Here is a 25,494-nt window from a genome sequence, read left to right on the forward strand (position 1 = left end):
TTGGCTACACAGAGAAATCTTGTCTCAACCTCCCCTCAAACAACAAAAAAAACCTCACCTTCAATGGCCACGGTGGGCACCCACATGTCTCTAATATTTTTAGCAAGAAGCAAACAACTAAAGGTGTACTCTAGGGAGCAGCATCGGCCTAAGTGTCTATATGTGAAAAAAGCCACACAGTGAAAAAAGAACCTATGTGATGCCTCCTACCCTGACAGGCCAAGACGAGCTGGCTATTTATTGGAAATATTCCAAACGTAAAACACCCCCATCAGCACAGCAGGGAACCTAACTCTGCCTGCATGTCAATTTTTCTCATAAAACTAAAAACCCACAGATTTATTTATTCCACTGAAATTGGCCCCAATTAAGTCCTGTGGTGTACTTAACTGGAATTACTACTCTGTGACTACTCGGCAAGGGGTAACTATTAACACTGGCTGTTGCAGGCTACCAGTCTCCTTGTTCTACAGATTCAAGTCGGCTGTTTACAATGTAAAACAATGTATTCCGTTCCTGCACTCTTAATAGGCAATGGCTGTGAGCCACGCTGACCCCCAAAAGTTAATTTAACACTAAATGAAATTTAACGCAGTAATCGCCCACTATAGGGTTCAGAGCAAAAGTTTCTCCCACTTTGGAAGGCACAATCACTGAATAAATTGGATTCCGCAGACACAATTTTTCTTAACTGCTTAACCCCCTTTCCTTAATGAGGGCCCTACTGAGCAGGGGGAAAGAGTACTTCGCTCAGCAATAAACACATCCAGCACAGCCCACATCGAGAGCCTGCGCTCTAAATACCGCTTTCTGCTGTGAACCGGAGAACTTCTTTCTCTGGGCATCTAGGCCCCAGCAGGAAAGCCCTGCTAAGTCTAGAACAATTCCTGGGGCAGAGTTCTTTCTCAGAGAGCGGCGGGGTGCACCAGAAAGCTCCAACCGAAGAATGGAAACACGAAGGCACGACTTTTACGAAGAACTGTTCTGCCTCAGTTTCCAAATGACCGGGTCCCAGAGGAGCAAAGAATTAAGAGGTGGCAGAGGACAGGCTTGAGTTAAAGGCCTTGAGAACACAGCTCACATGCACTCCAGTGTGCAGCGGGACTCTAGAACTGGCACTACACCGGGCTCCTGTGGGGGTGGGGAGGAGGAGGGACCCCCCCCTCCTAACCGAGGCTATCCCTTCCCACCCTCGACACACTCATCGGGAAATCACATCTTGGGAGGGTCTTAGCCCATTATTGAAGGGCCAGCAGGGAGGCTCCAGGGCACGTGGACGCTGGGCTCCCGCCGCGTCCGGCCAGCACAGGAAGTTTGGGGAGCTGGGCAGGGGACTCAGCAGGGGATGCCTGGACTCCAGCAGCGTGGCGGGGAGGAGAGGCCTTTCCGGGTCTCCCCTCAGGGCCCGCCCTTCCCCGCTCCCCGCCCGGCGGCCAGCGCCACGTCAGCGCCAAGGCCCCGAGCGCGGCCCACGCCCCCGGCACAGCCAGCGCGGCCCCGCGGCCGCCCCCGCTCTCCGGATCCCCAGCCCGGGGTCCCGCCGGCCTGCAGGAGCTGCAGTTACCAGGGCGCGAAGAACATGACGAAGTGCGCGGCGCTCTGGATCCCGTGCGTGAACATGTCGGCCGTGTACAGGTGCTTGGCGTGCGGGTCTTGCTCGGCCCCGCCGTCCGCCTCCGCCTCCTGGGCCCGGGCACCCCTGCGAGCGCCGAGCAGCAGCAGGAGCGTGGCCAGGGCCGGCAGCCCGGCCAGCGGCGGGAGGAGACGACCTGGGCGCGGGGGCATCGCGGCGGAGCTGGCGAGCTCTCGCCCGGGCCGCGGGTCCCCTCCACGGCGCCGCCTCCCGCCCCGGCTCCTCCCACCACCGCATAGCCACGCCTCCATCTCAAAGTCACGCCCCTGTGTCACGCCCCCCGGCCTGCGGGCGCTTTGGGGAGGGCTCAGGAAAGGGGTCCAACTTGCTGCGTTCTGCTGAAAGCCCCCAGGAAGAGGTTACTTAGATCCTGGGGTCCTTCGTGCCGGACCTCCAGCGCCATCCCAGTCCAGTTCCTGTCCATCCCGCGGAGCTTCTTCACCTTCCCAAAGCCCTCAGTAGTCTTTCCCCGTCAGGAACGAAGAGGCCAAGCGATGAAGCCAAGGAGTAGTGGCTAATCACACACCAAAAAGACCCCTGAGATTTCAGGACCAAGTTGAGCTGCTGTCAGCAGAAAGGAAGAAATTGAGCAAAAGGGCCTGGGGTTTGCACTTGTATGAGTCAGAATCTTAGCCAGAGCTGAACTGTGATTTGAGGGCTTGGCCTCAGGTGGTGTGAGGAAAGCTCTTCCCAAGAAGTGGATACCCAGCCTTGCCTTCACTTGGGCTGAAAAGGAAGGGTAGTCAAAGCGGCCCCTCCTTCCAGCCCTGGCTGGTATCCTGGGTGTCCTTACTCACTCTGGTTACAAAAGGGAATGCCAACAGCTGCTGTGGGTTAACTGGCCTTGTAGACGGCTGAGAGCTGTTGCCTGGGCTGAGATGTGTTAACTCAGCCGGTAAAAGAATCTGATGGCAGGTGGCAATCCAAGCTCCCAGCCCTGCCTTGAGAACCTGCAGCTAAATTAGGGAGAGTGACATAAACCAGTAGTCAACACTTGAGAGGGTTCCCAGAGCTACGTTCCATGCCGATGTAAGAAAGAAATTGACATTACAAGAAGTGTATATGGTAATCTTTTATTAGGACTTCTCAGGAACACTTCTGAGAATCACCTGATCTTCATGAGCCTCCGCCTCCCTAAACTGAAAGCCTTTATGCCTGGGTAGGCAATGGAGGGAAAGTCCCATCATCTTTAACTATTCTCGTCTTAGTTTCAGCTATCTGAAAACGTTTAACCGTGTTTTGCCAAACACCAACCTCCTGAAACACCTATTCTCGGGAGACTTATGGGCAGCATTTCTTGCTTGCTCTTTCTTCCTTTGTGTCCTCACCTTCTTAGTAAGGACATTTCAACCACGCACTTCCTCACACTTTCCTAACCGGAGCAGGCTTAAACTTGCCTGTCACAGGAGCATTCCGTGAGCGTCCTTTGCTCCCATGATTTTGACTATGGTAGCTTGTTGCTCCAACGTAGACTGGCACAGCAACCCTGCCTGGTGGCCTTGGCAGATAGACTATCACGGAAATGCCTTGGTCTGCCATTCAAGGCCTCCTGTGACATTCACCTCCATGCATCCTGTCCCACGAAACTTACTGGCGGCTAGAATTCCAAGGATTCTGTCCAGTGATCTGTAATGGTCAAGCCTGAAGCTTTATGCTCCTCAGTACCTCATACTGCTCAAGTTCTCTCACTAAGCTGCTGAGAAATCCCAACAGAAGATCCCCATACTCACTGTTCATAATATCAACTCCTTTTCCATCGGCAAAGAGCACTGGTTCCCAGCCTGGGCTCAAGACCTCTTTGGGGTCGCATATCAGAAATTAACATTACGATTCACGACAGTAGCTAAATTACAGTTCTGAAATAGCAATAAAGATAATTTTATGGTTGGGGGTCACCACACCGTGAGGGACTGTGTTAAAGGGTCGCAGCGATGGAAGCTGAGAACCACTAGCCTAGAGCATAGCTCTTGGAACCCTCCTGAGCACTGGCTGATGGCTGAACCGCTGGCCTGGAATCCTCCTGAGCACTGGCTGATGCTTGTCTGACTCGCTTGGGAGCTGAGACAGAAGATAGATGCCTTCCTTTACCAAATTGCTCCCTTCTGTCTACAGAACTTCAGCTCCCATTATATTGATTCTCCTGAGTGTGGCCTGTCTGCTCTTTTAGTTTTTGCCATTCTTCCAGGACACTCCCTTCATTTCACTAAAGACCACACTTCCTTCCCGTGGACAGACTTTCCAATCACTCTTTCCTGTCTTCATTCCTGGTGACTTTGGCATCTAGCTGGATAGCACATTGACATTTCCGTCTGTAACTCCTTCAGAGAAGGAAATCTGGAGTGTTGACCGTTTCCAATATCTGATTAAAGGGGCTATGGTTTGGGGTCCTGAATATCACCTCTGTAGGGTCATGTGTTGGCAATCCATCCCCAGAGTGGTGCTGATGGAAGGTGGTGGAGCTTTAAGAGGTGGGAGTGGGAGGTTTTAAGATCACTAGAGGAATATCTTCAAAGGAGGTGGTGGGACCCCCCCACCTCTCGTTCCCTGGCTTCTGAGGTGAGAGGGTGTATTTCCACCATGAGGTGGTGTCTCACCACAGGCCTAAAAGCCCGGACACGACTGATCATCTAAGCCTGTGAGTCAGAATCTTTTCCCTCTTTTTATGTCTTGGGTATTTATTGCAGTGGCAGGGAGCAGATTAACACCCCACCCCTCTGACAATGAACACTCCATTCTCTTCACCTCACCGGGTCTCTCTGCAGTCACTCTACCGAAGTCTACCATCCTTTCAGCTTCTCTGATCTGCTTTTCTATTCACTACTTCTCGGTCCTCAGTGCCCCTCTCCATGGTAATTTCTCAGGGCTTCGCCTCCCACTCACCTTCTGTCCCCACTCGCTCTCTTGGAGACCTCATTCATTCCCATAGCTGTACACAATTCCCATGCAGACAACACTGCAAGCCTTTCACCAAGAAGGACTTGGGTGACTCCGGAAGGAAAAATACTCCCGCGCTATGTGCCTCTGACACCTTACCCTTTCCAGGCTCTTTAACAGAACTTTAGTGCCTGTTGTATCATTTCCTTTCTGGGGCAGACGGTGCTTAGTGTGTGAGCTCGTGGGGTGAGGGTTGTGAGGAAGATGTCTGATGCCCAGCAGGTATTTGACACCTGTTTATGAGATGAATAAATGGGAACTCCTATTTGTCTACTCTCAGAGGCTGATGTTTTTGAAAAAGTATCCCGGATAAACAAGCAGTAGACATGTGGCCATTACTGAACATTACTGGCATGCTATCCTTCTAACTGTGCATATTGGGTTTTGGTAGCAGCAGTCCATCCATAGCGTTTGTGGTGAAGCCCCCTAGTTACAAAGCTTTCTGTGTCCTGGGGTGTTCTGTGAGAATTGGCTCAGGAGGAATCGCTCCCAAACAGGAGAAATGACAGCGCTGAGGTTCCACCTCCTCACAATGCCACGTACTCCTAAAATAGCATTCTGAAGAGAGGACCCCACAAAAAGCTCAGAAACTGAAATGCCGCCACTTGATCTACTTTAACAGGTGCATCCTGAGTTGGGCTTAAAAATGCTACTTTTAAGCAGGGACTGAAAGTAAACACATCTGGTTGTTCTAACTTTGTCAGAGCATCATCAAAGGTGCCTCTAAAGATGGAAAATGTTCTTTTTTTTTAAATCAACTTTTATGATTGCTTAGAGATGCATATGGAGAGGAGGTCAAAGAGTAGATTATTGTCATCATCAGAAAAAAAAAATCTAAAGAACAAAGCAATTTCCCAGCCTGGAATCACTCAGGGATATAGTGCTATTTTCAGTGTTTTAAAATGGCGAACAGAACTTAATATTTACTCATTACCCACAGAAGCTCTTGGACAACACAGCCTTCTGAATAGTTAATAAGTACAGACAAACACAGTATAACATAATAGATTCGGGACTCTAATGGAAGAGAAAGAGTTTGAAATCCATATGGGATCGTTGTGGGCAGTGAGGAGGGTATAAAGAAAGTTTCTCTGTCATAATGGACTGTGAGCACTGAGGTCTATCTTGCCCAGCAAGGCCCACAGAAGCCTGGCTGCCTCCCCACCACTTCGATGAGTCTGTACTGACGCTGGCTCTTCTTCCCACCCACCGTGTCTCAGCTCTTCCGATGGTGTCACGGAGGGTCCTCTGTCTTCCTTCCACAGAGCCGCTGCACACAGGGTCAGCCCACAAGCTCACCAACCATCACTTGGGTTCTTCCACTGGCCTTGCTAGCCATTGTTGATGGCCATCTCCATGGGTCTGCAATGTCCTGGTCTGACATACAGACACAGTTCTCTCGTGCTGCATAGGAGACAGCATTAAAGGGCTGGCTGCCTGAATCCCAGAAGACTATTCCAGACTCAGAATCTAGAAAAATGGTTTGACTAACATGGCAGTTCTCCACTCTGGCTGCCCTAGAATTGCTTGGGTCTAGAAAACAATATGGATGCCCTATCCCAAGTCCCAAGGCTGAGAAGCACTGAGATTTGGTGGTGCTGCCTCTGGTGCTCTTGGAAGGTTATGGCTCGACCAAGGAGCACCTGAGAATAGGCATTTTCTTAAGAGACAGGTTCAGATTCAAAACATGTTTGGTGAATACTGAGTTTATTCCCAAAAAAATATTTAAAATTTATTTTTTATTCTCTCTCTGTGTGTGCCATAGTGTGCATTTGAAGATCATGGGACAGTTTGGGGGACTTGATTCTCTTCTTCCACCATGGTTCTGGGTTTCAGACTCAGGCAAGAGCTTTAAGTGGCTGAGCCATTTCCCCAGCCCAAGAGGTCACGTGCCTGCCTTACATATATGTAGCCTATGTCCATACATAAGAAAGAATGAAAGTGGGGAGGAAGGGAGCGTGGAATAACAGAGGGAGGGAAGCATTTTATTGGTGGTAAAAATAAAGGGCAAGTAGGGAAGGGGGCATTAAGGGTTGGGGTTCAGGATGACAGGGTTTGGAGTTGTAAGAGAAGAAGGGAAGAAGAGCATTTGGAGAATGAACACTTCCGCTCAAAGAACAGCCACTGTAGAGAGCTCTGAATAGACTGAATGGAGGGGCAGTATCACTCGAGGTAGTGAGGGGTCAAGGGCACAGGACTCGGCAGTTGGCAGTGTGAACTCGGCGTCCAGGACTGAAGGGATGTCCTTAGAGGAGTGTTAGCCGAGTCATGATGTGGTCTGGCTCCCCCGTCAATGTCATCACCAGGGCAGCTGTCAGGTGACTGGCGAGGAGGCTGTCACGGTTGTGCCACAGGTGACGAGAGTTGGAGCCCAAAGCTGTTTCGATGTAGCTGCCAACAGGGTTGCTGAATGAGCAGATGTGGCCAAGAGCTGTGAGACAGAGAGGGAATCCGGTGACTCGCTGGGCTTGGTTACAGTGACCAGTTGTCATCAGTGGAAACACAAAAAGGATGGGTGTCAGTTACTCAGCACCGAGCACAAAAACTGGACGCGTGCAGATTCGTAAACTGGGAAAGCGCATCTTCCAGTCCGAGAAAGAGGCGTGTAGCAGGTCATTTGAGACTCATTAGGGTGGAGGTGGCATTTAAAGCTGTGAGTTAGGGTGAGATCACTGCTGCAGTCTGAGAGGCACAAGGGCCAAGCCGGAGGGGGTCTCTCACTGTTTCAGGACCAGCAGATGAGGAGAAGACTGACTAGGAGCAACCAGGAAGTTAGGAGGAAGGCCTGATCTCTGTTGTCCAAATGGAGACACAAATAGAATAGCAAGGAAGCTGTGAGCAGCTGTTTCAAATCTACTTGCAGATCTTGCTGTTCCGTGAATAGTCCCAGCTCATGCCTAGTGACTTGGTTTTGTTGATTACAACTTGAAGAAGACTGTTGATTTGAACTGGGTTCCGACACAGGGCAAACGGCCCAAACCAACAGAGCAGTTAGCCACAGTGACTAAGCTTTGGTTGCTGGAGGCCCTGGAGCCAGTGATCTAATTAAGCTGTAATCGCTGACTGATTGGCTGACTAAGCTGTAGCCAGCGAAGCCTGTGCCTCATTTTTGTTTTCCTGTACGTGCTGTATGATGACATTGTCAGCTGGAGCTGCAGTGTCTGCTCACGGCCTGGTTTGTGGATCATTCTTGTTTTGCATTGTTTGAATAAACTCTACTAGTATGGTGTCATTCTCTCCCTCACACTTTGGCTGACTTAAATTACGTAGTCAGAACCAAGCATCTGAGAGGTACAGGCAAGAAGATCAGGAATTCAAGGTCACCCTTAGCTACATATCAGGTTTGATGATAGCCTGGGCTGCATGAAACCCTGTTACCAAAAAAGAAGACAAACAAACAAACAAACAAAACCCTGCTAGGTTTATTTAGTCTGAGGAAGGGTCTCTTGGAACAGTTTGGGCAACACTCTGACAGGCCATCCTGTAGAAGCACCCTGGACTAGGCAATGTGTAGGTCAATGGGGACCTCGAGAATAGTAGTTTCAGGAGGTGTCATAAAAATCTAATAGCAGCTTTGAGAAGATTGGGAGACAGTGAGGGTTCATGGCACTTTCAAGAACTTACCTTGTTAAGCAAAAGAAAGTGAGGAGATCGGGGGGGGGGTGTTTCCTTAATGTGGAGGAAAAGTCAAGCCACTTGATTTTGCATCACAAAGATGATGACCCGAAACTGAATGAGTGTACAGGGATGTCACCAGGTGAGTAGGAGGTAAGGCCAGCTGTCCACTGAGGGTGCGTGGTTGCCTGGGATGTGAGCAGTGGGTAAGCACAGATCCAGAGAGATGGTGGATGATGGTTTGGGGAGCTCGCATCTGTCCTCCTTGCGTCCACTTTCTTGCTTTAATGGGAAACACTGTCTGGAGTGAAAACTGAAGATGGAGGAAGTATCTGAGGTTTGGGAGGGCAGAGAAAGTATGAAATGGAGGACTGGAAATGAATGGGGCAGAGAATGGATCAGAGTAATTTAACATTATTGCTGGGTGGCTTTGAGGGTTCACTTGAGGCCATTGTGAAATGCCAGGTTATGTTGTACTGTACTGTTCATCCCCAGAGTATACAGAGAGATGGATTTATCCATCTTGTGACGGGGCCAAGTGGAGCGGCAGAGGCAGAGAGGCAACAGGGTGAATGTATGAGAAGAGAGATAATGCTGGACTATGTAATTTAAGTCCGCCAAATAATGTGATTGATGGATGTCTTAGAAATTGTAATACTCTGCCATGAACATAGAATGTGTGAGTTCATTGCCTCTTTGATCTGTTAGTAACTTTCAGTGAATCACCTGCCTATTCGCTTTCTGAGACATCATATTCTATGTGCATTAGTCAGCTTCCTTCTATGACAAGTGCTTGAAGTAAGTTAATTATAAAAGGTAAGCTTTGTTTTGGCTCTCTGCCAGCTTTTGGCTTTGGGCCTGAAGTGACACACGTCATGATATCATGGCAGGAGCATTTGCTAGAGCAATGCCACTCACCTCATGGCTGGGAAGCGAAGAAGGAAAAGGGAGGGGCTGCCAGCCCCTTTGTGTGCACACCCTTGAGGACCTAAGGACCTGCCGTCTCTGTTCCTCAGTTTTGTCCAGCTCCCAGTGGATGTGCAGGAGGGGAACTAAGGCATTGACATGTGGACTACAGGGGACAATTAAAACCTCAACTACATGGCTGGGGGATTGGCCCAGTTACTGAAATACTCACCATACTAGCGTGAGGCCTCAGTTCCAACCCCTAGCACCCATTTATGAAGGACATGGAGGAAGTCAGCATTCAATAAGAGACCTTATCTCCAATAAATAATCATGATATGATGATGATGATGATGATGTGCAGAGTGACCAAGGAAGACACTCAACATTAACCTCAGGCCTCTGCATGTACATACACACATTCATGAATGTGTAGATACAAACACACCACATACACACTTGAATTTGAATTCTGTGCAATAAACATATCTTCTTACCATTTTTGTAATTTTAACTTTAAAGATGATTTTCTTGCTGCTGTTTGTCATTAGGTATTTTAAATTTAAGTAAGTATATCATTGGGCATTGTGGTGCATTCTTATAATCCCAGCACCTGGAAGGTTTAGGCAGAAACATCAGGAGTTCAAGGGCAGCCTGGGCTACATAACACTCTTGAGACACAGAGAGGGAGAGAGACAGAGACAGAGACACAGAGAGAGACAGGCAGACACAAAGAGAGGGGGGAATAAATAAATAACAGCAACAAATGCAATTACGCATCAAATTCAAGGGGTAGGTTTCAAGTCTTTGTGCGGCAAGATCCTATTAATAAATATTAGGCTGATTTTTGGAAGCAATGATCATTAAAACATTCTATTATTTGAATATAATGGGAGCTTAGAAGAATTTTGGCTTCTTTCTTATACTTTCTGTATTCTTTGAATTGATGATTAACAAAACAGCTCTTTTCACAGAGATCAGCCTGCTTTTATTCTCTGGTTTGCATTTGGCTTTATAAAGAATATGTTCCGACTCATTTTCATATTATACAGTATCTCCCCCTCCAATAGTTTTCTATATAGATAATATAATTTGACTCTTACTCACCTTTAAAAGGTTCAAGAACATTATTGATGTCTACCAACTTAAGGAGTAGAACACCCCCAAATTAAGACCTCTGGGGAACATCTTTGAACAGGTTTGTTTTACTTCCGATCACCCACTCTTTCCACCTCTCTAGTCTGTGTTTTTGACAACACGTGTTTTCAAGGTATCGTCTTACGCTACTGCAAAGCTGTGTGCTGGTCACTAACCTGCTGCAGTCGGGGACAGGACATCCTTACAGGCAACAAGTGGCCAAAAGCAGGGGACTACTTTCAGATAGGAAGAGACAAAGAAAGCCTGGCGTCCTAGGGCAGCAGTCCCCCGCCTGCCACTCACTGGGTTCCAGTCCCCAGACTAGCACCCACTGTGTACAGTACCCAGACTAGCACCCACTGTGTACCAGTACCCAAGGCCCCCAAATTAGCACTTGCCTCACTTGCTTCACTGAGGAGAACAGAGGAAGCCAGCCTTCCTGAATGAGATACCTCAGGATCCAAGTGACTCGTTTGGGTTGAGCCTTGAAGGCCATGCCTCCTGGAGAGGAGAGCAAAGTGTGGGCTATCACAGGAAGCTCGTTCCTAAATCAGGATGGCACCTTGAACATCTGGAGGACCAAGACTGAGGCAATTTCAGGCAGGTTTATTTTTTTCCTCTCCCTCTCTCTCTCTCTCAAGACTATTTCCAGCACATTCTACAAGTATTCTTGAGGTATATGAGAAAGGTGTGTGTGGACGGGGTAGTCCAAGTTAGCGAGAAGTGTCCTATAGTTCTATGAGCATATAAGTCAGCCCTCCATCTCATTTATTAAGGTCTGAGTCTATGGAGCTGGTGAGACAATACAGTGAGAAAGGTCTGCTGCCGAGCCTGGACACCTAAGTTCAGGATCTGCGTGGGGGAAGGAGAGAACAATTCTCAGAAGCTGTTCTCTGACTTCCGCGCAAATGTCATGGCATGTGCCCTGTATACACACAACACACACACACACACACACACACACACACACACACACACACGAGAGAAAGAGAGAGAGAGAGAGAGAGAGAGAGAGAGAGTTGGTTCTATGTACTTTCTTTGGGAATTTGCTGCCGTCCTCAGTTTACATTTTGATCACTCACTGGGTTTGCTATTACCTTCCCCACCCTGCTCTCATGCATTTGGGTACACACCCACTTGCACCCACGGGCCAGAGGAGGCCTCCAGGCATCCTCCTCTGCCACTGCCCATTGAACCTGGAGCTTGCTGATTTTCCTCTAGACCAGCAGCCAGCAGGCCCCAGCAGCCTTCCTGTCTCTGCCACACCCCCAACACTGCAGTTACAGGTGCATGGTAATGTCACAGCTTTTCAAGTGTGTGCTGAAGATCTGTCCGCGTGCTCGCACAGCAAGGGCTCCTACGCACTGAGCCATCCAGCTCTCAGACTTCAATATGCATGTAAAATCACATGGAGAGCTTGATACATTTCAGATTCTTACTTAGTGGGTCTGAGACTATGCCTGGGATTGTGTGTGTACATGCGTGTGTGTTTTACTTTTTAAAAGTTAACTAAATTTGTTCTTTGGAAATTTCATATACATTCATCGTGTGTTCTGGTTGCTCTCGCTCCTGCCCTTTCATCTTCCTCCCTCCTGTCCTGGCCCCCTCTCGTCTTCTCTCCTCTTCTCTTCTCTTTCCCACATTCACATGCTTGTGTTCTGTGTCCCCTCTGGGTTTGACCACAGTTGTCTCTGTGACCTCAGGATTGGATCTATTCATCGGAGCCTGGTGATTTTACCAGTGTCTACACAACTGAAGACAACGGCGCCCCCTTCCCAAAGTCTATCAGGAACAAACAGTTCAACCGTGAGGGGTAGGGCCCCATGAACCTGTCCACCCTTGGTGACTCGCTAGCGAGAGGGCCTGATTTGTATGAGTGCAGCACCAATCACTCGAGAAACCAAGTTCATGACTACATGATCCCTGGCATTTCCAAGAAGCCCCAGGTGGCAGGATTTTGCTGTACTGTGGAGCAGTTTGAGTGGCTCCAGATTGTATCTCTAACCATCCTTCCCACCATGAAGACTACATAGGTGCATACGCACAGCCCCGCCCCGCCCCCGGTCTCACTGAATTGAATTTCTTGGAGTCTCTCTGCTCTGATAGGTGAAGGACAGGCAACTCTTTAAGGAATTTGGGACCACAAGTTCTTCCCCCTCAACATTGCTCCATTGCCTTTTGCACTATATTGTACAAATCAGGGTGCCTCTGTTGCTCCCAAACCAGCCTGTTTCCTTCTACCTCTCCCTGTATGGAGCTTCCTCCAGAGCATGGATGATGCCATTTATTGATATGTTTATATTTATACACATGTTTCTGAAGTTTAGCCAGAGTGTGCTCTGTCCTTCAATCTCTTGATTTTGCTGGACTATGTATTATTTGCTGGAGATTTAGATTTCTAGAAACCTTTGTCTTGAATTATTTTATTCTATTGGGGTTTTTTGTTTTGTTTTGTTTTGTTTTGAGGCAGGGTTTCTCTGTGTAGCCCTGGCTATCCCTTGAACTCGGAGGGGTGTTGTGTCTGCATGTAAGGCTGCGCAGCATGTGCGTGCCGTGCGTGTGGAGGACAGAAGACAGCATAGGACCCTCTGGAACTGGGGTTACAGCTGGTTGTGATTTGCCATCGGGTGCTGGAAATAAAACATGGAGCAGCTAGTGCTCTTAACTGCTGAGCCATCTCCTCAGCTCCTGGAAATTTTATTGCTTTAAATCTTGCTTCCCCGGGTAGGGAGATGACGCAGAGAGTAAGGACACATGCTGCTGCTAAGGCTGACTGCCTGAGTTTGATTCCCCAGGACGAGGTGGAAAAAGAGAGCCCTCTCCCACAAGTTGTCTGCTGGCTACCACAGGTGCACCCACACACAGAGAAATAAACAAATAACTAAGTACATGTTTAAAAATAATCCTTTCCCCCCATTTGTGCTAGTGGTTTTAAAAAAAGACATCAGATAGTCTGGGAGATGGCTCAGGGGTAAAGACACTTGCCAGTGAGCCTGAGAACCTATGTTTGATCCTCAGACCTACTTGATGCGACACGAGAATTGACTTTTTCAAGTTGCCTTCTGACACTGTGGCTATGGCACACATACATACTGCATGCAATAGTTACATAAACAGTGGGCAAATAAAATAATTAAAAATATTAACTATTCATACATTGGTTCTCCATTGCATGACTGTAGGAACTCTCATATTCTCTTATCCTTTTTGCATTATGGGGTGTGTTTTGCTGGACTGTGTGTGTGTGTGTGTGTGTGTGTGTGTGTGTGTGTCACTTCTCTAAATGGAGGCTGTCTTCTCCATTACTGAAATCATTCTTGGCAAGGTCGATTCTCTTCTTTGCTGTTTTTAATGCTTTTTGTAGACTTGATGTTATTTGACTGGTTCAATACCCCATTTATTTCCCTTTGTGGTCTGCATCCTTTTCAACTCACTCCTCTGCAGTCGCCTACAATCTATTGTATTTCATGGGGGAGCTTTTCCTTGTGTGTTATTGAGATTTAAAATGTTGTCTGTAATTCATTGATCAGCCAAGAGCCTTCTCTGGCTAACACAGTGAGTGATCAGGTCTGAGTACAGCAGAGAGCATCCGAGCCACAGCTCTATTGATGAAAGAACTCTGTCCCTGTGATCTCTCCTGTGGTTACTCTGTGGGCCACCAGGCTTGTGGCCATGCCTGCTCCTCAGCCCAGTTTCCCTACATATATGTTACCGTTTGATGAAGACGTTTTTGTTAGACCACTGCTCTAGTTTGCTTCTCTGTTGCCGTGATAAATCACAAAACAAAATTAGATAGAGAAAAGGGTTCATTTGGGTTATAGGTTATAGTCAGTCTATTATCAGGTGACACCATGGCAGGAATTCAAGGCAGGCATCTCGAGGCAGGAACTGAAGCAGAAACCAAGGAGGAGTGCTGCTTACTGGCTTGCTTCCCCTGGCTTGCTCAGCCTGCTTTTTCATGCAGCCCAGGACAACCTCCCACAGTTGGCTGGTCCCTCCTACATCAGTTAGCAATCTAGGAAACATCCAGCAGACATGCTCATAGGCTCTCTCTCCTCAGGTGTGCCAAGTTGATAGCCAAAATGAGCCATCACAACCACCATCCAGGGATGCTGTTCTCATGACCAGCAGCTCCATGTTCAACAAGGTGGTTCCTCCAGATTCTCCAGTCCAGTTTTACCAGGCAATCACCATCACTTTTACCACCATTTTCCCCTAATTACAATCATGGATTTCTGTACATGGCACTGACCCCACAGCAGGGGACCCTCGAGTTCATACACGTAAACTGCTCACATCACTTCCCGAGTGTCTTCATCTATGGAGGTTGCTGTAACAAAATACCACGCGCTGAGTGGCTTATCAGCCATAGTAATGTTTTGCTTAAAGTTCTGGAAGCTGAAAGTCCAAAATCATAGTGTCTTAATATTCAGTGCCTGGGGATGACCCACTGCCTGGATCATAGGCATCACTTCCCTGTGACAGAGGGGCAGGTAGCCTTCTAAAACTCCTTTTGTAAAGAATCCACCTTAATTCACAAAAAGCCAACCCCAGTCAAGCAGCCCCCACCCTCCAAGGCCCAGGTTTAGAACAGCTTGTTGGCTTTAGCGAAAACATTTTGAGGGGACTTAGCTAGGGGCACAGGGTCCCTTTCATGAACAACCCTCATCTCTGGAACCCAGGCCTCTAGGTCCAGACTCCCTGGAATTCACAGTTTTATCCCTTTGCTTTCCAGAAGGCAAAGGAAAGGGGTCCACTGCTGCTGATTTGATGACTTATTTTTTCATCTTTTTGTGAAAACTGATGTTCTCCCCAATTTTATATTGCTTAGGGTACAGATTTGGATTTGGTGGGGAAGGAGTGGTTTGATGCAAATTACATCCCTGAGCATCTGTAGTCAGCAAGGGCATCAAGGTTTCTGGTGCCGTGATGACTGCAGGGTTTTGTTCATGTTGTTTGTTTGGGTTTTCTTGTGTTGTTGTTGCTTTTAAACAACATGGCCCTTCCAAATAGCACACGCTGAAATGGAAACATTAGCGTTTTCAGACTCCTTTATTCCACTTTAATCCACTGTGGGTTACAAATTAAACATCATCCACACAATTAGAGAAAATCTATTTGCAGATTTTTTTTAATTAAGTTAGGAAATTCACCCTTAGAGAGATAGCTCAGAAATTAAGAGCACCTGTTGCCCTTGCAGAGGACCTCTTCTGGCCTCCTGGGGTACCCATACACATGTGACATAACCACACACATACACACATATAAACATAAAAGAAAAATGAAACTTTAGATAAATTAGCTAAAGCAAACGTTAACAGTCTCCTTCTGCAATATGGCTACCTCAGCTTCTGTCATGTGTTATTTTATAAATATGCTTTTAGAAACATTTAGAAATCTCATTTAGCCTACCAATTTGCACTAAATTGGCATACATCTTTAAAAAACAAAACTTAAAAAAAATTTCTCAGGGCTGTGCATCCAAATGTCTAATAGAGCAGCAGTTTATTGTCCAAATTTCCAAAGAAGTTATATCTATATCAATATCTGTCTATCAGATAGGCAAGTAGATAGGTAAATAAACAGACAGACAGACAGACAGACAGATAGATAGATAATGTTCACTGTTCACTGTACATATTTCATAGAGGGAACATATTCAGTCTTTCTTTGTCTGAGCCAAAATGTCTGGCAGTGAAATTCTCAAGTTGTTTATTAACAGAGCTGTTAGGGAAAACTGAAAGAAAAGCTAAACTTTAAAATCCTACACAAATATATGCTCCCTTTTCTCTTCAATTATTGGTATAATTATATTTCCATGGAAACAAGATCTCATGTGAAGAATTTCTCAGTTGGTTAATGTGCTGTCTTAGTCATTGTTCTATTGCTGAGAAGAGATGCCATGACCAAGGCAACTCTTACCAAGGGAAGCATTTAATTGGATCTTGCTTACAGTTTCTGAGGCTTAGTCTGTTATCAGGTGGGGAGCTTGACAGTGTGCAGGCTACTGCTGAGAGTTATCTCCTGATCCACAGGCAGAAGAGGCAGAGACCGGGCCTAGCATGGGCTTTTGAAACCTCAAATCTCACCCCCAGTGACACACTTCCTCCAACAAGGCCACCCCTATTCCAACCAAAGCCACACCTCCTAATCCTTTCAAATAGTTCTCCCTGGTGACTAAGCATTCAAATAGATGAGCCTATGGGGACCATTCTTATTCAAACCACCACATTTAACTTCCTGGTAACCATAGCTATATCATGAGCCTACTGTAAAAGCACCAGGGCCTGAGTTTGGCACCCAATCACCCATATGAATGCCGGGTACCATGGTAACATCTCTAATCCCAAGTGATGAAGAGACAGAGACAGGTGGATTCGACCTGTCTAATCAGTGAGCTCCAGGTTCAGTAAGAGACCCCGCTTTAAAAAAAAAAAAAGATGGAGCAGTAACTGAGGAAGACACCTGACACTGATTTCTGCTCCACATGTACACACACACACACACGCACACACACACACACACACACACACACACACACACACGCACGCACACACGCACGCAGACACACACACACGCACACACGCACACACACACACACACACGCACGCACACACACACGCACGCACACACGCACGCAGACACACACACACGCACACACGCACACACACGCACACACACACACACACACACACACACACGCACACACACGCACGCAGACACACACACACGCACACACGCACACACACACACACGCACGCACACACACACACGCACGCACACACACACACGCACGCACGCACACACACACACACACGCACACACACGCACACACACACGCACACACACACACGCACGCACGCACACACACACACACACGCACACACACGCACACACACACGCACACACACACACACACGCACACACACACACACACGCACGCACGCACACACGCACGCACGCACACACACACACGCAGACACACGCACACACGCACACACACACACACACACACGCACACACACGCACACACACACACACGCACACACACACGCACACACACACACACACACACACAATTTGGGTTCATATTTAATTATTTAATCTCTTCTGGGTATGTCATTATCTACTTACTCCTTTACCTTCTGAGTTTTGGATTTCTTTTGGCTCACAGTTCCAGGGTACACAGTCCATCACAGCAGGGAAGTCCTGGTAGCAGGATCTTGAGACAGCTGGTCACATTGCATCCACTTTTAGAGAGCAGAGGCCCATGGTTACTACTGCTTGGCTCAACTTCTCCTTTTTATTCATTCTGGGAGTCTAGGGAACACTACTACCTACTAAGGGTGGGTCTTCTGATTTCAATTAATGTGATCCAAAGAATCCCTCACAGGCATATCCAGAAAGCTTGCTTTTCTAGGTGGTTTTGGAACTCGCCAGGTTGACAGTGAATCTTAACCATCACAGACCCTGTTAAAACTGCTTGTCTTGAGCAGTTTTAGTGGGATTACTTTAAAGTCTCAGGTCTTAAGATCTACAAATAACCGGAGAGCTGCAAAATCGTGTGCCTTTGCACCAACATTCTAGGTCTTGAGTATCTGGTATTTGCTCAGTTGTGCCTCCTTGGTTGGTGTTAAAATAAACACAGATGATTCCATAGCTTCACCCATGAAAGCCAGACATAGTATAAAGTACATCAAGCACATGTAATGGTGCGCACACCTCAATGATGTAATGAAGACTTCTTCTAGGGGATTAAGAAGTCTCTTCTTTTTATGGACACGATGGCATGATTCCTGTTGTCCAGCCAAACCCTGGTATCCACTGGCTTCTCTCCCCCTAACCAGGAAGTGTGACATGGCAGCCATATGTATACCAAGTTGCTGGGTACAGCCAGGAAGCTTCTGGGGACCCCAGCAGAGAGAGGGGCATGTCACCAGAATTGGTCACTCACATCTGTGACACTGAGGCTTACAAGTGTGGAATTTCTGACTTACAGGTTGGCTCTGCCAAAGGCTTGCTGGCAGAGGTTTTTGACTGCAAAACAGGCGTGCTAATGAGGCCCTCAAATGGATTTTTTTTTTAATGCTCCACACTCTAGAAACTTCTGTTGGTAGAAGGGAAGGAAGAAATCCACTCTTCCCCTAGGGAGGAAAAGCGTTTCTACTGTTCTGAGCTTGTCCCTCTTGGAAGACTCTAAGAGCTGGTTTTTAAATACAAAGACAGTGATAGAATTTTGCCTTAGGGGTCTGAAGCCAAACCCACATGGGACTGTCCCTGGGAGTCTGGAGTAGTCCTTTCTAGTCAGAGAGCTATAATTCTGCCTGGGCTCAGAGCCCTGGGCTGTTGAACTTGCTGTCTATAATTGTTAGGCCCAGCAGGAGCCTAATTTCCAGGAAGGTAGATGAAGGGAACTCAGGTAACCAAATCGATGCAAACCCATTCGGTTTATTCAAGCCATCGTGGGATGTGGCTGCCCTCCAAACCATCGAGGAACAGCCCCAAGAGACAAAAGCCTGGGGTTTTTAAAGGAAAAAGTGTGGGGAAGCTGGGGGGGGGGGTGGTTGCAAGCTTAACAGTCCACGATTGGGTGAAGAGGCCATAGGGTGGTTGACTTTTAAAATGATTGGTCTAGTTTAGGCGCCAAGTCCATCTAGTCCTGCCCCGATCTGGGTAGGGGAGCTGTGACCATCTGGACTGGTTGCCAAGCAACTCTATCTTGTACTGCAGATCTGGACATTCCTCCATAGTGGGGTGGAGACCTTTGGCACTCCTTTGCAAAGGCGTGGGTCTTGTCTTAATTCACCCACTTCTCCTTTCATCCTTCTGCTTTCTGGAAAAGTACTGGGAGAACTTAATCTAATATGGGGTATAGAATTCATAAAGAAGCCTGTAAAGTTAACTTGTTCCTTTCATCATGAGCTTCAGCACCAAGAACCTCAGAATGTGACTGTCTGAAGACAGGGCCATGGAAGAGGAAAGGAAGCTAAAGTGAGGCCATTTGTGGTCCTTATATGAAGAAGGTGTAAGATACAAATACACACAGAAGAAAAGGTCACCCAAGAGGACAAGGGAGAAGATGCCTTCCATAATCCAAGGACAAACGCTTCAGGAAGAATGCATTCTGGCTTAACTTCTAGTTTCCAGTGTCTGATAAAAATATTTTCCTGATGTTACCCTCCCTAGATTATACTTTATCATGAAGACCTCATCAAAGTAAACCACCATTTCCCTTGGATACAGACCCCCAGGATAGGCTGCTATTTTGGAAGCATCGATTCCCAGAATGAATGATTGGTGATACCACAGGTTGGGACTGTTGATACACAGCTCTGTGAAGGAAGTGGCTTTTACAGTCACCCTCCTTTTCTCCTTCACCTACTCTTCCTACTCCTCCTTTTTTTTTTTCTTTCTCCTCTTCCTCTTCCATCTCATATATCCCAGGCTGGCCACAAACTACACAACTGGGAATGACCTTCAACTTCAAATCCTTAAATTCTGGGATTAGAGTTGTGCACCATCATACCCAATTTATACAACGCTGGGAATTTAACCCAGGGATACCTGTGTGTGCTTGGCAAGCACTCCCCCAATGGAGCCAAATCCCCAGCTCTTTCTGAGTTTTCCTAAAGCAACAAAAGATAATGGATGAACAAGACAGAAAGCTAAGAGAGCTCCAGCCACTGTTCTGTCTAGGAAGAAGAACCTCCTGGTCTCCACATGATTACCAAGGCGCAACTCTTTTAGTGTTTATAGAATAAAGGAAGCAATGTTTCTTCAACTCACTTTCAGGCATATCTAATCTTTTCCCATCCACCCTTGGAACATCTAAGCTTATTTCCAACACCAGGATGCTGTTTTGGTTTGCCCTGTGTTTTGGCTACTTTTCTGTTGCAGGGATTAAAAATATGACCGAGAACAACTTATAGACAGCAGAGTTTAATTTGGCTAATAGCTCCAGAGGGAAAGTCCATAACGTCAGGGGGGGTGTGTGGCAGCAGGTGGCTGGAGCACGCAGCTGGCTGGTCACCTTTGTCAGCACACCAGGAAATGGATGTAAAACTGAAGTGGGGTGAGGCTTTACACCCTCAATGCCCACCCCAAGGGATGTAGCTGGTCTACCAAGGTTTCCTGCCAAACCCTATCCGTAAACTTTCACAAACTGCCATCCACTGGGGAGCAAGCATTCAAATACAAAATACTTTAAGAGACACTTCTCATTCAAACTCCCACACCCTGGTACATAAAAGTGCTTTTGCACTTGCATTTGTTACACTTATTTGATGGGCTCTAGGCTGTTGCAAAGACACTCAAGGTTTTCAGATCCTGACAGTAGCTACTCATAAATGTTGCCTTCAGACTACAAAACATGTGAGGGTCCCACTCTTGATTCTCAACGATATGCCTGTTCCCCAAGCCCAGCCAGACCTCAGGGGCCATGGGTCGGTTAGCATGGCCATGGAGGCTTTTGCTGGCTATAGGAATACAGGCACAGCAGGCACAGGAACCATGACAGGAATCCGGGCCTGATCCAGGTCCCTGCCGAGTTCCTGAACTTTCTCCAAGCTCACTTGCTGCAACCACACTCTCACAGTAAAACTTTGATATTGCTCTTAAAAGGCCAAACCAATTAGTATGTGCCTGCAGGATTCAACCGAGCGCCCAGCAAATATGTTTTATTTTCACAGCTGTGCTCACATGCTTACACGATGCTGTTTCAAGAGAGATAGCATGACATAATGTTGGTGACAGCACAATTGTTATCCTACTCAAGAGAAGAATGTTGTGATTGCAATGGAAAAGTGTGGCTTTCATGTGAAAGCCGAAATCCCATTTCCAGCCATCATCACAACCTCTGAGCAGGGCAGGGAGTGGAAATTACTACAAGCTGCTGAGCAGCAATGATGTCATCCTGCCACCCACCAGTGCTTTGGGTTTGACAGCCCAGAAGATGGCTTATACTCGGAGGAGCACGACTCTGACAAAGTTGACAAGTTTTGGGTATTTGAAAGGAAGTGTATTCGTAAAATGTTATTCTGTTCCCTGTTTTCTCTTTTGGTTTGGCAACTACTGCCACAGTAAAATTATAGCTGCGACAAGGAGCCATTAGCTTCCCAGGGAGCCATGGCCAACAGCTTCCCCTGTGTGGGAATCATATGAGTCTCAGGTCTCCTTCTGATTAGGGCTTTCACAACTTGGGGCTCTGGGAACAAAGGACTAAATTATACGTGGTACTCTATGTCTCTCCTTCTGCAGTTTTCTCTAGTATAATGCCAGTCTCCGGGGCTTTGCAGTGTGGCTGCTCAGTGTGCTCAAGTTGTTATGGGTCATAAAGAGTATTTCCGGCCTGCATCTGCTCCTGTGTGTTTGGGGGATGCTGAGCATGTTTCTCTAGGCTCCGGTTCTTTTCGGTGAAAAAGACATGTGCTTCAGCATCCCCTAGAACATGTATTAAGGACCGATTTTTACCAGAAACCCTAAATGTGGAGATAAAAGGAAAAAAGAAAACAAACAAAAAAACCAGAAGCAACTATCTGCACCAAACCTATAAACACCCCTGGACACAAATGAGGCTTTGGAAGGAAAAAAAAAATCTGTGTACACTCTCTTTTTACTCAGAGCTTAGTCTAGCCTAGGCAGGAATCAACAGAAAACCTTTTTAGTTCTTTAGTTATTAGTTTCCTTATTCTCGATTCAATGTGTGTTTGTATGTGTGTGTGTGTGTGTGTGTGTGTGTGTGTGTGTGTATTTACAACCTGTATGTTCAACCACCAAGATGCGGAATTTAAACATTACCAACCCTCATGGCTGAGCCCTTTGGAAGAGTAAGGCTTACTGTGGAAGGGTTGCTGGGCTCTATTGGAGACTTGTCCTGTTATCTAGGCACCTGAGTCTGGGATGGTTACAAGTCTAGGTGGTGGTATCTGGTTTGTCGTTGTTGAGCATGTGTTTCGTTCCTGGCTTCTCTGCTTCTGTGGCAGCTGTGTGTTGCCTGGTAGAGAGTTCTTCTAGGATACTCCAGGTGTGGCCAATGGGATTCTGGGTAAGAAGGCTTCTAGGTATTGGGAGTTGACACTTGGGGATGGGGGTAGGCTAGAAGGGGAGGAGCTGAAGGGGTCCACAGCAGGGAGGAAAGCAGGAGGTGCCATCCAGGATGTGCTTAGTTCTCTAGGAATGGTGGAAGAGAGTGAGGAGAGGCCACAGAAGGCGCACCAGAGCTGGGGGGAAACTGGGGGATTGGATTTGGAGGAGAGGAGGACAAGTGGAGAGCCTCAGTCAGCCTGTCTGTTTCCCTGGCTGAAGTATTATGTGGATGCTTAGGGAATGCCTACTGGAGTTGGGGGCTGGGATAAAAGGATGGGGGGGGAAGTTGAAGAATATATGTCTAAATATGAATAATTTTAAGAGAAATTGCACTATCATATTTTTAAGAGGAATCTTTTTTTTAAATTACTTATAGAAATTGAATGTTTAAAAAAAATCAATTGTTTTTCTCCTGGAAAAAAAAAAAGGTCCACAATCCTTTATTATTCTAGAATCCAAAAATCTGTGAAGTAAAGCTTTTCTCATACTTTCAGCAAGCCTATTTGGTGGTCTAAGAGACCTAAGTGACTCGTGCATCTAGTCTTATTCTTTTATTAACCCTTCTCACCACGTGTATACTGAAACTGTGCTACATAATACACTAAACAAAGCTCTGTTCACTGTTAAAAATTTCCTCCATATCTCTATGGAACTTCCATATAAAAATGACTTACTGGAACGCGAACATTAAATTCATGAATAAAACAAATACTCTCATCAGGGGCTCCTTTTGAAGATTAGTCAAGGGAAATCTAAGCATTTCAGATCTCATCCTTTTTTAGAGGGCGTAAGTCAGTAGAATACATGATCTCTGAATAGAGATGCTGACAGGATTTTAAGAATGGAAGCCATGCTCACAGCCCATAGGGAATACACTCCCTCATCAGTTTAATGCAAATTACATTAGCTTGATAATGAGCAGGATGACAACCAGACAGCAAGCCAGTGGGGAGAAAGAGAGGACTGCGTTCAAGACTGAAGAGCCCTTCTCCTTTCTAAGAAACAAACTGTGTTGTTCTGCTTTCCTGTGTCAGCTAATGGGTGTGAAGAAGCAGCGCTCACAACCCTTAAACAGCTTGATGAGGCGCACACACAGTCCTGGTCGGTTCTGATTATGTTGGGCGTCTTCTTCACCACAGGGGGCGCTGTAGCAGACAGGCTACACAATTTCACAGAATTCACAGAAACAGATGTGAAACCAGGGTCCATTCTTCTGCTGCATCCAAGAAACATACCTTAATATCAATGATAGTTATCACCTCAGGCTAAAAGGATGGAAAAAGATAATTCAAGAAAATGGGCCCAAGAAGAAAGCAGGTGTAGCCCTTTTAATATCTGGCAAAATAAACTTCAAAACAAAACTATTCAAAACAGATAGGAAAAGACACTACATACTCATTAAAAAATAATCCACGAAGAGGACAATGCAATTTCTTAATTAAATTTTTTGAGACAGGATCTCTCTACAGAGCTCTGGGTGTCCTGGAACTCCACATGTAGATCAGGCTGACCTCAAACCTCAGAGATTCATCTGCCTCTACCTGCTGAATGCTGAGATTAAAGGCATTAATATCTATGTTATTTGAATATCTATGCACTAAACAAAAGAGCACCAGTATTGTAAAAGAAACACTACGGCAGCTTAAATCACATATTGATCCTCAAACAGTAAGGTTGGGTGACTTCAGTAACCCACTCTCACCAGATATGTCGTCCAGACAAAAACTACACAGAGAAATGCTGGAACTAACTGACATGAGAAACCAAAATGACCTAGTAGCTATTTAGAGAAAATTTCACACAAACACAGAAAAGTAACTTCTTCTCAGTAACTCATGGAACTTTCTGCAAAATTGACCACATACTCAGACACACAGCAAGTTTCAACAGTTACAAGAAATTTGCAATAACAACCTGCATTTTACCTGATCACCATGGACTAAAGCTGCCTATGAGCAAAAGAAACAACAAAATGCTTGCAAACTCATGGAAATGAAACAACTCTCTGCTAAATGAAAAATGGGTCAAGACAGAAATTAAAGATTTCCTAAATTTGAATAAGAATGAAAACATAACATATCCAAACTTATAGGACACAATGAAAGCAGTTCTAAGAAACATGTTCACAGCACTAAATGCCTACATAAAAAAATAAAATAGAAATAAAACATTGGCGAGATCTCATACTAGTAACCTAACAGCACACCTGAAAGCTCTAGAACAGAAGAACTCACACCCAAGAGAAGTAGATGGCAAGAAATCAATAAAATAGAAACAACAACAAAAACAACGAAACAGTTATAAGAATCAATGAAATGAAGAGTTGGTTTGTCAGGTCTCAAAGAAGCCAGGGACAAGGCTCACTCAGTACCTCTGGCTCCTCCCAGCCCTTCTAACCCTGACCCTCACCCTAAACCTTTCCAGCTCAGGATCTTTCCTTCCCTTCCCCCAGCCTCTGATCCCTATATAACTCAGCCATTTTTGCTATGTGTTCTCTTGGCCTCCTGGCCGATTTGTCCACGGCTACTCTCTTGGTCCACTTGCCTCTCTCTCTTTTCGTCTCTTCTCTCACTCTCCCCTGGTCTCTTCTCTCGTGGCCCATCCTATTCTGCTGGCCATGTTTAGTCTGGACTCTTCCAGATGCCTCTGACCGGATTCTCCCTCATGTCTGCAATATAACCCTTCTCCTCAATCATACCTAAGAGTAATCACGTCTTCATTTTTTATTCATGTCTTTTTTTTTTGAGAAAATCAATAATATTGATAAACCCTTAGCCAAATAAGCAAAAAGGTGGAGAAAGATCCAAATTTATAAAGTTAAAAAAGAAGGCAGGGGGTGAAGGGAAGGGACAACAGACACTGAGGAAATCCAAAGAATCATAAAGACATACTTTAAGCTTCTAATCTACAAAATTGGAAATTCTAAAACAAATGAATAAATTTTTTGATATATACAATTTAGCAAAGTTAAATCAAAATCAGATAAGCAATTTAAACAGACCTGTAACACCTGCTGAAAGTAGAGCCCATAATTAAGTCTCTCAACCAAAAAAGGCCCAGGGCCAGATGGTTTTAGGACAGAATTCTATCAGACTTTCAAAGAAGAGTTAATGCCAATACTCCTCAAATTATTCCACAAAATAGAAACAGAAGGAACATTGCCCAGTTTGTTTTATGAGGCCACA

The 25,494-nt window shown here is 46.2% G+C and overlaps 1 protein-coding gene and 1 long non-coding RNA gene across 2 annotated transcripts in view; both read right to left on the reverse strand.

Moving 5' to 3' along the window:
* Txndc5 (thioredoxin domain containing 5) overlaps positions 1–1,856 on the reverse strand; it is a 29,319-nt gene extending 27,463 nt beyond the window's left edge. The window contains exon 1 of the mRNA XM_021633098.2: positions 1,565–1,856. Coding sequence (XP_021488773.1) covers positions 1,565–1,785 — 221 coding nt within the window. The 5' untranslated portion in view covers positions 1,786–1,856. The remainder of the gene's footprint in view (positions 1–1,564) is intronic.
* Positions 1,857–6,228: 4,372 nt separating this feature from the next.
* Positions 6,229–25,494, reverse strand: part of LOC132649262 (uncharacterized) — a 51,140-nt gene continuing 31,874 nt past the window's right edge. Inside the window, exon 4 of the long non-coding RNA XR_009587700.1 lies at positions 6,229–6,998. This is a non-coding gene — a long non-coding RNA (uncharacterized LOC132649262). The remainder of the gene's footprint in view (positions 6,999–25,494) is intronic.

This window comes from Meriones unguiculatus, chromosome 19 (assembly GCF_030254825.1).
Source record: "Meriones unguiculatus strain TT.TT164.6M chromosome 19, Bangor_MerUng_6.1, whole genome shotgun sequence".
Taxonomy (NCBI): Eukaryota; Metazoa; Chordata; class Mammalia; order Rodentia; family Muridae; genus Meriones; species Meriones unguiculatus.